At 41.1% G+C, this 13735-nt stretch overlaps 1 protein-coding gene and 1 long non-coding RNA gene across 5 annotated transcripts in view; one reads left to right on the top strand and one right to left on the bottom strand.

Moving 5' to 3' along the window:
- The window catches only part of SLC35F2 (solute carrier family 35 member F2), a 74271-nt gene extending 62077 nt beyond the window's left edge, over positions 1 to 12194 (bottom strand). The window contains exon 1 of one of the 2 annotated variants that reach the window (XM_077113072.1): positions 11647 to 12194. In XM_077113072.1, coding sequence (XP_076969187.1) covers positions 11647 to 11756 — 110 coding nt within the window. In that variant the 5' untranslated portion in view covers positions 11757 to 12194. Of the gene's footprint in view, positions 1 to 11160; positions 11496 to 11646 lie in introns of those variants that run through there. The other variant, XM_077113074.1, reaches the window with a different exon arrangement.
- On the top strand, positions 11512 to 13454 carry LOC143644282 (uncharacterized). Of its 3 annotated transcripts, none has more exons than XR_013156589.1 (4): positions 11512 to 11649; positions 12142 to 12240; positions 12504 to 12658; positions 12987 to 13454. It is a non-coding gene; the product is annotated as an uncharacterized LOC143644282 (long non-coding RNA). The 3 variants fall into 3 exon arrangements; XR_013156587.1 differs by having other exon boundaries at positions 11512 to 11801; XR_013156588.1 differs by having other exon boundaries at positions 11512 to 11801; positions 12463 to 12658.
- Positions 13455 to 13735: the final 281 nt, after the last annotated feature.

Below are 13735 nucleotides of genomic sequence, written 5' to 3'. Positions count from 1 at the left end.
GGAGCTTCATGAAACAGGAAAACAGGAGAGAAAGCTAGCAGATGATACTGTGTTCACCATGTGACTTGCCAGATGAGAGAGAGACCCTGATTGTGTTCGCCATGTGCCCTTCCAGCTGAGAGAGAAACCCTGAACTTCATTGGCCTTCCAGAACTAAGATTTCTTTCCTTGGATGCCTTAGATTGGACATTTGTATAGACTCGTTTTAATTGGGACGTTTTCTCAGCCTCAGAACTACCAACTAGCAACTTACTCAATTCCCCTTTTTAAAAACCACTTTGTTTCTGATATTGCATTTTGGCAACTAGCAAACTAGAACAGGAGCCATCCTGGATTAAAACAGTTTCACCATTTGCCAGGGAGAAAATAAAACCATGGGATCAAATAAAAAACATTAAGCTAATTTTATGAAGAACAACAACAAAAAAACCTGTAAATCCAATTATTTCTTCATATATATTATGTCCTACATGACTCTTAGAAGTCAAGAATACATGGGAAACATATTTACATTTTTTCACCATCTACCCAAAAAGGGAAGAGACTCTCACGTATGTTAACTCATTAGAGTCTCAAACAACCCTATTTGATAGTTATCATTTTGCCCGTAGTTCACATCTTTCAACAAAGTTCATGGGGCAAATAAATAGCAGTGCTGGGTTAAAACCTACTGGATTTAAAACCAAAGCCTGTGTTCTTTCCATTCCACCATGCTATGCTAAGAAAATGAAATAATCATGGGAACAAACATACTAAGAAAGGTGCCTAGTTCCAGAGTAATGACCTTTAAAGTCCTAGGGCATTTTGGTTACAACTCTCTAATCCCTCTTTCCACATCTGGCTGTAATGTTTTAAATGTCTGACACATTTGTTTTACTAGATTGAAAACACTGAAACTGTTCCAGATATTTTTGAGCCTCTCTCCCTTACATACACATACCCACACAATATCTAGTAAATAATAGTAATGTTAATAATAATGGTGACATTTAATACTCATTGAGAATACACTATGTGCCTAGCACTGTTCTAATAATTTCATATCCCTAATGCATTTACTTCTCCCAACAATTCTGTGAGGAAGACACTATTATCACTACTTATAAAGAAACTGAAGCACAGAGATGTTAAACAACTTGTGCAAGAATACACAGCTAGCAAACGGTCAAACAAGGAAAGAAGCAGTATGTTTCCAGAGTTTGAGCTCACAACCACTGTTATATTACAAGTATCCTGCTTGCATTTTTAGAAGCTCAAAAATTCTAACATAAGTGAGGTGGCTTAAAAAAAGAACTGTGTGCCAGGTGGTATATTAAATGTTTATATCTGCTGTTTCATTTAAATCTCACAAAAACTCTTGTGGCATAAGGGATTACTAGTTCAATTATACTTTTGAGAAACTGAGGTTCAGCTGTTCAGAGAAGTTCAATAACTTCCCAAGGTCAAAGAATAAGTCTATTTTTCTTTCCAGTCTACAAACTGCCTCTGATAACAGTAAATTAAATAACACCGAAGATTATGATACCCCACAGTGAGTTCAACAGATACAAATTATCCTGCATCTCCAACAATGAGCACTGTTCAACCCGATTCTGAGCATAACCATTCAATTATGCATTCTGCAATTAATTACTTTAATAAGGGATCCTCCAGTGAAAACAAGGAAGAGGACATAAATCCTACTAATAATTTCTTCTCTTTGTCCTCCTATTTTTGATTGGTTGAAATGACAATGTGAGAAACACATTTTCACATCACCTGTTCTCTCCGGAGTGATGAGTCAGAGAAACTCAAGTCACATCACCTAGGTCCCAGGGCAGGTCAGGGGTAGCAGTAAGCTGTGGGCAATTTGTGCAGCAATATGTGGGACTCTACCTCCAGGAGCCTCCCTTCCCCCATACTTCCTACATGAGAATTCTAAGAGGGGCACCCCAAAGGCTAAGAACAGGAAAGTGACAGGATGGGTACAGAAGGGTAGGATTAGGGAGGATAGGATTAGTACTAGGAAATGGATGAAGACCATTTCAATAGCTCAGATTATGAGAGTTTATGACTGTTCTAGTTTGCTAGCTGCCAGAATGCAACACACCACAGATGGACTGGCTTTCAATAAAAGGGCATTTATTTCATTAGTTCTTCAGAGAAAAGGCAGCTAACTTTCAACTGAGGTTCTTTCTTACATGGGAAGGCACTGGATCATCTCTGCTGGCCTTGTCTCCAGGCCTCTGGGTTCCAACAACTTTCCCTGGGGTGACTTCATTCTGCAACTCCAAAGGCCTGGGCTGAGCTGCAAGTGCTGAGATGAGGTATGCTGAGCTGCCTGGGCTGTGCTATGTTGAACTCTCTCATTTAAGCACCAGCCAATTAAATCAAACATCGTTCGTTACAGTAAGAACACCTCTTAGCTGACTGCAGATGTAATGAGCAACAGATAAGGTTCACGTACCATTGGCTCATGTCCACAGCAGCAGAACTAGGTACCTTCACCTGGCCAAGTTGACAACTGAATCTAACTACCACAATGACCCTGACAGAGAAACACCCTCTCTTTACCCACTGCAGTCTGGCAGAGGTACTGAAGAGAATAGAATAACCTTGTTCTCAACAGGCAACCAAGAAGCCACATCCTACAAAATTTTTAAATTCCTAATACTACCTTCCTACTGATGCTGAATAGAAAGTTTTGAAGGGCTTATTCTTTTTCAACTATTGTAAAATCAAAATTAACTTCCTTGTGGATATGAAAGATTATCAAAGTAACAATACAGTTTTTAAAACTTTCTGGTGTTTTTTTTGTTGTTGGTCTGTGTAGTTTAAGCTGTAAAATGCAATCCTCAAATGAACATAATCAACTGGCCTGCAGTTAGAAGAGTGAAACCAAAAGTCAAATTGAAGCACAAATAGACATGGACAGAGAATTCTGGTATGGCTTGGGTTCTTGGCTCCAGCTGGTTCCTTATTTGGTTGTTTGTTTTGGGGAGGCAGTTGGTTAGTTTAACCTTCCTTGATTTTGTGAAGTAATAAATCTTCCTTTTCACCTATGCTGGTTTCTTCAGCTAACAACTAAACTAATGTACCCATCCAACACCAGGTACCTGAAGAAAACATGTGTCTAAACCTGATTCACAAAGTTCCTGGTAACCCTACCCAGTGAGGGAAACTTCAGGATGACTTCCTATGACTCCTGTCATCCTTTGCAGCCTTTCAATACCCCAAACCAGAAAAACTCAAAGGCATCTGTGTTAGTTAGATTCACTTGTCAACTTGGCCAGGTGAGCATACCTAGTCTTGTTGCTGCGGACATAAGCCAATGGTACATGAACCTCATCTGTTGCTAATTACATCTGCAGTCGGCTAGAAGGTGTGTCTGCTGCAATGAGTGACGTTTGACTTAATTGGCTGGTGCTTAAATGAGAGATCGCAATGTAGCACAGCTAAGCAGCTCGGCATTCCTCATCTCAGCACTCGCAGCTCAGCCCAGGCCTTTGGAGATGCAGAAAGAAGTCACCCTGGGGAAAGTTGTTGGAACCCAGGGGCCTGGAGAGAAGACCAGCAGAGACCATCCTGTGCCTTCCACGTAAGGAAGAACCTCAGTGGAAAGTAAGCTGCCTTTCCTCTGAAGAACCAACAAAATAAATCCCCTTTTATTAAAAGCCAATCCATCTCTGGTGTGCTGCATTCCAGCAGCTAGCAAACTAGAACAGCATCTGTCACAATCGCTTCCTTAAGCAGCTTCAACCGCTCCTACTCCCGATCCATCCAACTCTCAGTCACTCTCAAACTTTTCAAATGAACTTCCACCATCAGGCAAGGAGAAGTAAATGAACATTAATGGCAAACCTGATACAATCCCCAATTTTTTCAAATCCCAGGTGCTATCTTTAAAATCCATATAAATTATAATGTGAATAAAGCAATCTTTGTTTACTTTAATAAAAAATAAGTTGCAAAAGACCTGAACAGATATTTCACAGAAGAGAAAACACATACGGCCAATAAATATACAAAAAGATCCAATTTCATTAGTGACCAGGAATATGGAAATTAAGTCATTAGGGAGATACTATTTTACATTCATTAAATTGCCAAAAATTTAAAAGTGTTACAATAGTAAGTGTTAGAAGGATGTTGTTTCTCACACATGGCTGGTGGGAGTATAAACTGGTGCAACCACTTTGGAAAAACAGTGGTTATTACTCTATGAAGTTAAACTTCACAAACTTCATAATCTAGCAATTCCTGTCCTAGATGTATGTATATGTGCATGCGTGTTTATATAAAAGAAATTCTTACACATGATCAACAGGAGACATGGAGAAGAATGTTCAAAGACGTCCTGTTCACAGTAGCAAAAAATACTTGGGAAAAGTCCAAATGCCCATAAACAGAATGGATGAATAAAGTGTGATATATTCACAGGAAGGAGTATTATTTACAGTCAAAGTGAGAATTCTACAGCATCATGTGATATATGGATGAATCGGCAATCTGATCTTGTGAAAAAAGAATACACTTAATATAGCATGTTTTCCTTTCTATGAAGTAAAAAACTAAAGGAAAAAAAAACATTTTGATGAGGAACTAATACACTTTTCAACACATAGTGCTGGGACAACAGGATATTCATATAACAAAGGATGAAATTAGACCCCTACCTCACACCAGATACAAAAATTAACCAAAAGAAATCAAAGATCCAAGTGTAACAGCTAAAACTATAAAACTCATAGAAGAAATCATAGGCATAACTCTTCATGAGCCTGGACTAGATTTCTTAGCCATAACACCAAAAGCACAAGCAACAAAAGAAAACAAAAATTGGATATCAAAATTTTTATTTGCATTTCCCTGATGGCTAGGGATGTTAAGCATCTTTTCATACGCTTTTAGCCATTTGCATATCTTTTTTGGAGAAATGTCTATTTAGATCTTTTGCCCATTTTTAAATTTTGTTGTCTTTACTATTGAGTTGTAAGTGTTCTTTGTATGTTCTATTTCAAGTCCCTTATCAGATATATAATTTCTAAATATATTCTTCCATTTTGTGGTTTGTCTTTTTACTTTCTCAATGGTATCTTTTGAAGGATCCAAGTTTTTAACTTTTTTATGCAGTAAGTGGCCAATAGGAAGACATAAATTTTGTCATGATTCTAGTTTTAGAACTGCATAACAAAAATAAGTTGAAAAAAAATTTTTTTTAAAAAATTAGTTGAGCCATTCATGGGCCAATGATGAGTGTGAATGAATCAGGAATTATATTAATCCACATCCACAATTGGTATCTAAAAAATAAACGATGCTCCAGGTAAATGCATTGTATTTATCCTGTGATAGTCTATAATCTCTGGCATCCCTGGGGATACAAACAGTCCTGAGTGTAAATTTCCAAAGGCCTGTGTTTTCTATTTGTTGCACATTTAACAAGATACAGGCACACAGAGGTTAAGAATGCAGACCCTGGAGCCAGACTGCCTGGGAGGGAGACTGGCTGCATTTCTTACTACTGTGTGTCTAATCCTGTAAGGGGTCACTTAACCTCTCTGTTCCTATTTCAACATGTGTCAAAGGGGGCTGGTATGATATTATTATAATACCTACTACAAAACATTATTGTAAGCATTACATGACAATGCATTGAGGTTCTGGAATAGTGTGGTGGCTCTGGGCACACAAGCTAAGTATTCAATAGGGGTTAGCTTTTACATATTTTATATATATACATATTTTAAATTTTAAATTAATGTATGAATGCTTTTCTGCTCAAAAATTTCCTAAACTCTTTTGGGTGAGGAATGTTCCCCCCATTCTCTGGGGAGCTCCATTGTACCCAGCTCAAAATTAGCTTCAAGCACTGAAGAAACTGATCAATTTGTTCCTTAAATACTCTGGTTTTTAAAAGTGAAGAGAAAGAAGTTTTGGACATAACTGTGGTTCTTCATGGAATTTATCTCTACCTCACTAACATAAATAACCAAGATTTTGGTGACATGTCACTTGACGGATCACTTGAAAAAACCTAGACTTCTACAACCATCCAAAATAAATGTCCCAAAATTCATGGGCTAAAAGCTTTTATAATTTATTAAAAGAAAAACCATTCTAATCTGTATTCAGGACCTATTTATATTCTCATTGCAATCAATCCTAAGAAACTAGGTTGTCTTAGTTTGCAAGCTGCCGATGTCTGCTGGGCTCCAAGAATCTCCAAGCATCTCCAAGCATCCGTGTCTCTGTTCTCCAAGTGTTGGCATCTGTGTCAGCTCTGCTTTGAAGTTTCTGTTAGCTCTCTCAATTCTGACTCTCTCCAAAATGTTTCCTCTTTTAAAGGATTCCAGTAAACTCATCAAGACCCATGGATATGGGCAGAGCCACATCTCCATAGAGATAATAATCTAATCAAAGTTTCTGCCCTGCAGTATTGAATTAGGATTAAAAGAAGCAGCTGCCTCCACAAGATTGAATCAGGATTAAAACATGATTTTTCTGGGGTACATAATACTTTCAAACCAGCACAGAGGTCTATAGTATTATAAATTCCAATGCTTAATTTATAAAGAATGCAGGCTTCCAGAGATATACTCGGTAACAGAAAAAAAATCACATGAAACTTGTGAGACAAAAAGTCAGAAAAAATAAGACAATTTATTTCAATAGCCCCTGATCATAGCAGACATAGAGCAAAGTAAAGATCATAATGATGATCCTGAATCTTGAATAAAATATGACGTCCTATGCAATATACTTTATGTATTAAAAGATTAGTCTCATATAATTGTTTTAACTGTACTAGGAAGAATTGTAAATAACATTTTATTTTTTCACGGCAAAATCTCCAGGATTAGTTGCATTTGGTCTTACTAAGTATTTAAATGGGTCAACCTGCCCTAGAGAGTTGTTCAGTACAAACCAATTAAATGTTGAAGAACTGCTGACAAAATTTATGAATAAATAAATTAAGCAAAGTGAGTAACACATTACATAAATAGTTTCATTCAACTGGATTTACAGGTACATTTAAATGCTTAAAAGAGTGTGCTTTAAGTTATCTGGAAAATTCATCCACGTAAAACAATGCTCTTTAGCAAATAATAATTTAAGGAAGTCTATACAGCTTTTTCATAAACTTGCCAAAACTTATATACACAACCAGTAGTAACCTTGGAAGGAAAGTCAGACTTTCCACACTTGTGGCTACCTTCAAATCACCTCTGAAGGCCCCTCTTCAGGAAAAGCCCTCATTTCATTACTCTACAGTCCTAAATCTTATATCTCATTTATCAAACCGGGTAGCAAATAGGTTTTATTTTTTTATTCCTAGAAATCAAATCTACCCTCAAACTGGGAAGAAGTGCTATGATATCAGTTCTGTGCCAGGCATGATGGCACTGTTGGAACTTCAAGATGAATTACCCTTATCTGCCCTTACAGCTAGTGATAGCTATATTTTGTGTTACAATATGTTACGTGTAATGAGGAGTTAGGAACATGTACCTGTAAGATACAGAGAAGAGGTGCCCAATCCAAGGTGTGGATGAGGAGAGAAGGGAGTCAGGGAAGAAGACTTCCTGAGTTGGTACCATATACAAAGAGTCAAAGAAATATGCATGAGTGCATGGTAAGAAAAAGAGGGTCAGGAAAAGCATTCCAGGAGGGAACCACAGGCGTGTCAGTGTCACTAGAGCACCACGTGAGAGATGGACATTCTGGGAGATAAGCCTGGAAAGGGAAGTAGGCTCATGGCAGAAGGCCTTGTAGTTCATGTCAAGAAGCCTGAGCTCTGCCCAGCAGCCAATGGCTTTCAGACTTGTTTTGCCTACAACACCCTTCCCTCAAACACTTTATATAAAAGCCCAACGTTAAAACAGGCAAAAGCAACATACCCTGGTGGGGGCCAGCAGCCAGCCCAGAAGGCTACCAGATCCTATTCCCCACCTGTCCCCCATAGCAAACCCTGGGGAACCTCTTGGGATGGCTAAAGGTTTGCAAAACACTGGTGCAAGTGATGGGAGAAACCCCGCAAGATTATCAGCCTGAATTCCTGAAATACTAAAACAGGTCTGGGCTTTGGAATCAAATGAAAGTATCTCAGCTATGCCTCTCACCAGCTGTGTTTCCTTGGGCAAGTTACTTACCTGCTCTGTCAAAAGGGACTAAGGAAAATACTTTTATAGGATTATTTATAAGGATTGATGAAAATGTAAATAGGCTGTCGGATACGTGGTAAACGCTTCTGAAATAATTATTGAGATTCTTAAGTTTTATTTGGCATCACTCTGGTTCCTGTGTAGAAAGATGATTGGGGTAAGGTAAGAGGAGGGCCTGGAGGCTTATTACAAAAGTCCAAGTACACGATGACAAAGGCCTGAACTGAAGTAGTGACAGCAGTGATTGAAGGAGGAGTGATTGAAGGACATTACTGTCAAGATGGGAAATAAACACTAGTGGCCATCCTCTCTTTCTTCAAGACAGCCAGAAGAAGCAGAGATAAGAAAGAATAACACAAAAGTTGTCTAGAACTGGTCTGGGAGAGAGAGGATACTGTAGCCTTGGGCAATCAGAAGCCAAAGTTGAAGGTACGTTGTGTTTTAAATTCGCCCTTCCCCCACCTCTACATTGCAGTGGGACCTTACTGCCTGTCACTGTAACAGCTGCCTGCAGTGTAGAGAAGTTAATTAAAATGGTTCAGGCTGTTCGGATGGTTTATATGGTGTGTAAATATATCTCAATAAATTGCACTTAAAAAATAAAAAAAAATAAAAAAAAATAGGGCGGGCCGCGGTGGCTCAGCGGGCAAGAGTGCTTGCCTGCCGTGCCGGAGGACCCCGGTTCGATTCCCGGCCCCAGCCCATGTAAAAAAAAAACAAACAAACAAACAAAATATAATAAAACAAGAAAATGTTTGAAAATGTTTCCCTTTCTTCCATCCTTCCTTCCTTCTCTGTCTTTCCTTCCTTTCCTCCCTCTAAAAAAAAAAAAAATAAAAAAATAAAAAAATAAAAAGTAAGGCTCAGGCTGTCCATCTAGCAATCACTCGTCCACCAGCCCCCCTTCCAAGTCTTTAGGGCTAAAAGGCTAGAGACTTTTTACTGCTAGGCAGAGTATTTGATGATCACCAAACCCAGGTGATTCCTGACCTCCTAAGTTTAGTGGAAATCTAGAGAGACTGCCTCCTTCCAAAATTCTTTCTGACCCCAGGAATAGCCTAAAAAGGGGCACCAAAATGATAGCACTCCACATTTGTTCTGTGGGGCCCAAGGTATCTTCTAGCCTGATGTTCATCCTCTCCCATCTACTAAAGTTCACTTGGAAGGCCTCAGACTCTGGTCCTCAAAGCAGGGCCTGAACATTAATATGTATGACGAGAATGCTCTTCACAGGGTTATTTGTGGTGGCCAGGAGGTGGAAACAATCTGGGTACCCATGGGCAGATGACCATAGAGTCACATAAGTAGTTAGAAACAATAGATTAGACTAATGGTTCCCACCAGAACCACTTGGTAATGTCTAAAGATGCATTTGATTGTCACTACTTGGGGAGGAGGTGTTATTGACAACTAGCGTGTAGAGGCCAGGACACTGCTAAACATCCTACAATGCACAGGACAACCCCTACAACAAAGAATGAAAGAATTATTCAGCCCAAAATGTCAATAACGCTGAGGTTAAGAAACACTGGAGGAGATGAACAAAAAAACATGCCTGTTCATAAAAATATAGTGCTGAATGGAGAGGGGGAAGCGAGCCCTCTTTTAAACAGTATAATTTGGAATTAGGGTATTCATTCATTCACTCATCTAATATTTATTGTGTATATCCTGCTAGGCAGAGTATATGATGGTCACCAAACCCAGGCGATTTCTGACCTCCAAAGTCTAGTGAAAGGAGCAGATATGAATGAAATAATCTCACAAGTAAAGAGGGGAGGGACGAGAATTTAGAGATTGGTAAGATCTACAGTCCTTTGCAGAGGCCAATAAAGTCCCTCACGTTATATCTTTGTTTATATGCCTTTATAGAACAATATACCCTTTGGCAGGTACCTACCTGCACAGGACTTTTACTGTGCACAAAGTTAGCAAACAATAGATGCCTGTTGGATGAATAAGAAAGCTATGCAGTTCAGCACAGCTAAACGACCCCCAAGCCAGGACTGCTGCCTGGTCCACCTGGAAAACTCTTACTAATGCAACGAGAACCCTATCACCTTCTCTCTCAAGCTCTCCAACCCTATGTCATCCTGGTAGATTTGATTTCTGCCCTCCTTTTTGCCATCACTGAACTTTATACTCACCTCTAAAGCATTTATCATAACTTACTATAATTTGATTTTAAGCTTTCCGGAGCGGGGAAACCAAATCCTCTTCATCGTTATGGCCCAGAAACTAGTCTAGAGCCATTACACTACAGAGTCTTCCAGCTGAGAACTTGTGGTTGAATTTATCAGCACACACACATCCAGATGACACCAGATGATTTTTGACCAGCTTTCCTCTTTAAACACATACATCTACTTAAAACTATACCTATTTATCAGATAAAAATGCATATACCTTTGTGGATCTAGTTTTTAAATGGTATGGCTTTTCAGAACATAGCTTTCACAATCTTTAAAGGAGAATTCACTTTTTTAATCTGGAAAAAAAAAAATCAAATGCCTCTAGCTTGTTTCTGAGGTGACGGTAGACAGGAGTGGTTAAAATGTAGTGGGACCTAAGTGTTGCAGACTCTTTGGGCAAATTGCTAGCCTTGTTTCTCCATCTATGAAGTGGGTCTAAAAATATGCCCATCTCATAAAGTTGTGAGGATTAGATGAGATTGTCCATATAAATTGCTAGGTACAGCACGGGACAGGGTGAATGTTCATTAAACGTTGGTTTTCACTATTTTAGGTCCTATGTAATCTGTATTATTTTAGGTCTATGTAATCTGATGTCCCCCAGAAATCATGGAAATGCTTTCCCCGTCCCAGATTCGCTGCCAAGCTTTCTCCCTACATCCCACAGAGCACAGAGACACCAGAGACAGGAAGACTGGACCTCAGCCCTGGAGATGACCACGTCGCCTCGCGCCGCTGGATAAGGTTTAGAAAGGAGGCAGGCTCTGGATTCTCTCAGACGGCAGCATGGGGCTTAACCCAGATTTTCACTTGGATGAACTCACCTTTTAGGGAAGGATCACCCGGCCCTGTGTGACGGGCTCTGCTGCAGAAGGATCTCGAGGGCTGGCGCCAGGAAGTGAAGCTCACCTACCTGCCAAGCCCGAAAGCACGAACCCCTACTTCACAGCATCCCGAAGGATAATGCCCCTTCCCCAAAAGGAGGCCCCCCGAGACTGCCCTAGCAATGACAACAGAGTGAATTTCCCTCCAAAACCTGTGATATATATTCCCACGATTACTAAGGGAGGCCGCAGGAAGAGCATGAAGCACCTCAGGAACTTAGGTGACGCGTGACAACCCTGGTGACGCGTGTTCGGCCGGCGTGAAGCAGCTCCAAAGTCCCGGCCGCCGCCACGTTTTGCCTTCCTCTTCCCGCCGCCACGCGGCCGGGGCGATGTGCGCTCCGCAGCCACCTGAGAGCCGGGCTCCCCGGCGGGGCTCCCTCGTCCCGCCGCCCAAGCCCGCCACCGCACACTCGCTTTACTCACCAGGTGAAGATTTTGCCCTTTATCCTGTGCAGGAGGCTGGAGAACGCGCCAGCCGCTCCCGGAGCGCCGTCCTGCGGGGAGCCGGGTCCTGCAGGGTAGCCTGCCTCCATCGGGGCCCCTGGTGTCTCCGGCGCTGGGAATCCGCTGAAGTGCTGGTAAACGAGAGGCAGCGCCTGTGAGCTTGCTCCGGCCGCAGCACTAGCTCGCTCGCTCGCTGGCTGGCGTTTCTCTCTCTACTCTCCGAGCTCCTCGTGCCGCAAATCATTAACAGTCAAGCCCAAAGGGCCAGACAATACATTTGCAGATTACACCTCCGGGGCAGGGAGGGGGGAGGGGACGGGCGGGAGGGAGAGAGGGGAGAAAGGGCACTTTTTTTCTCCTTTAAGACCAAGCCTCAGGGTTGGGTGGCAATCAATATGCATTTCAGGTTTTTATGGTTCCTTATTTAAAATCAGCAAATGAGGTGATACGAAGTTATCATAACTGATTCCCAAGGGTCCTAACCCCAAGACTCAGCTTCCTGTACTTTGCCGACGGGAAAGACCCGCTGACGTACCCCTTTTCTCCCAGTCTTCCGCCCTCTGACTGATTTGGGTAAGCTTCCGTTTGAAAGAACTGAAAGCGCTTTAGTTCTGTTTTTGGTTGCTTTTTAGTTTTGTTGGTGTTTTGTTGTTGTTGTTTACTTTTTAGTTTTTTAGTTCAGTGTTGCTTTTTCTCGCAAAACGGGGTTAATATCTTAAAAGGATCCTCAAAACCTCTTTGTAGCCTGGAGTGGGCGGGTCTCCTTCCTCTAGAGTGTGTTTGGTTTGCTTTCAGTACTGAGTTGTCTCGGAGGTGTCAACCAGGCTCGTGTTTAGTCAGGATACCCCAGGCCTAGGCCACGCCTTTCCACGTTTCCGCGGATCAAGGAGGGACTAAAAACTGGGGTCGAAAAGTTCCTGACTCTTACTGACAGGAGGAAGTCGGCGGGTTTGGTTGACACCCTGCTTCCTGAAAGAAGGAGATCTGGAAGGTATTAGAAAAGATGTTGGGGCCTTTTATCCTCCCCTGGCCACCTCCTTCTCTGGGCGGGGCGTCGGGGTGGGGGAGAGGGGAGGCAGCAATTAAAAAAAAAAGTTTAAGTGAAATGGAGGAAAAAAATACTAAGAACTAATTGCCTGGTCGTCCATAGAGGGCTGACTGAAAAAAGTTAAGTTGCAGAGAAGTGCTTTTAATATGATCCCAATTTTATAAAGGAAATAGGCCATTCAGTGCATACTGAAAATGTGGAATTTTATCTGAGCCCTGTACAGAAAAACAAAGAAGGTTAAGAAATCGCTACCCTTCCTTTTGTGTTACAGAAATGACTTACTACGAAGAATCATCTTTTGACAAGGCTAGACACAGACCCCCTAAATGCCCATTAGCTGAACAGCTTGTCCTCACTGATCAATCAGAACTAAATCTTGCTAACCGAACTTTGGTTAAGTTTCTCTCCTTCCCAGGTTCCTGAACTTTTGATCCACCATCATTGTGAGCCAGAATACAGCCCTTCTTTAATAGCCCCTCCTGGAGTGTCCTGGCCTCAGGATAAAACATTCTCTGATTTACTACTATCTGACAAAGCCACCCTTTCATCCAACTTCACTACACCTAGTTCTTTCTAGCCTTGCTTACTCCACCCAATAAAAGAAAAACTCTTTTTGCTAACCTTTGAGATACTAACAGACCTTATGGTCAGAGTATTCTCCCTATTGCCAATAGACCTCACCCCAACTGCAAGAGTTGTTCCTCCCTTTGCAACAATCCTTTAAATAAATCCTTTAAACAATAACGTCTCATTTTACTGGATTTGTTTTTTGTTTGACAATATGTATATGGTTCCAACAGCATGGAGAAAAGTATAGGATACCTGTTAACACATGTAACCTTAAAAGAAGATGAGAGGATCGTGGGAAGATAGCGGAATAGAGAGCTCCAGGACACAGTCCTTCTACCAGAACAGTTATTAAACAGACAGGAAATGACTGAAACAACTATTTTGAAACGCTGGAGACCAGAACACTGCAGAGCATCCATGGAAGACTAGGAGGAAGAGGTAGATAAATTT

The sequence above is a fragment of the Tamandua tetradactyla genome, chromosome 8 (genome assembly GCF_023851605.1).
Source record: "Tamandua tetradactyla isolate mTamTet1 chromosome 8, mTamTet1.pri, whole genome shotgun sequence".
Taxonomy (NCBI): domain Eukaryota; kingdom Metazoa; phylum Chordata; class Mammalia; order Pilosa; family Myrmecophagidae; genus Tamandua; species Tamandua tetradactyla.
Note: the sequence above shows the minus strand (reverse complement) of the source record. Positions and strands in the feature narration are given on the sequence as shown.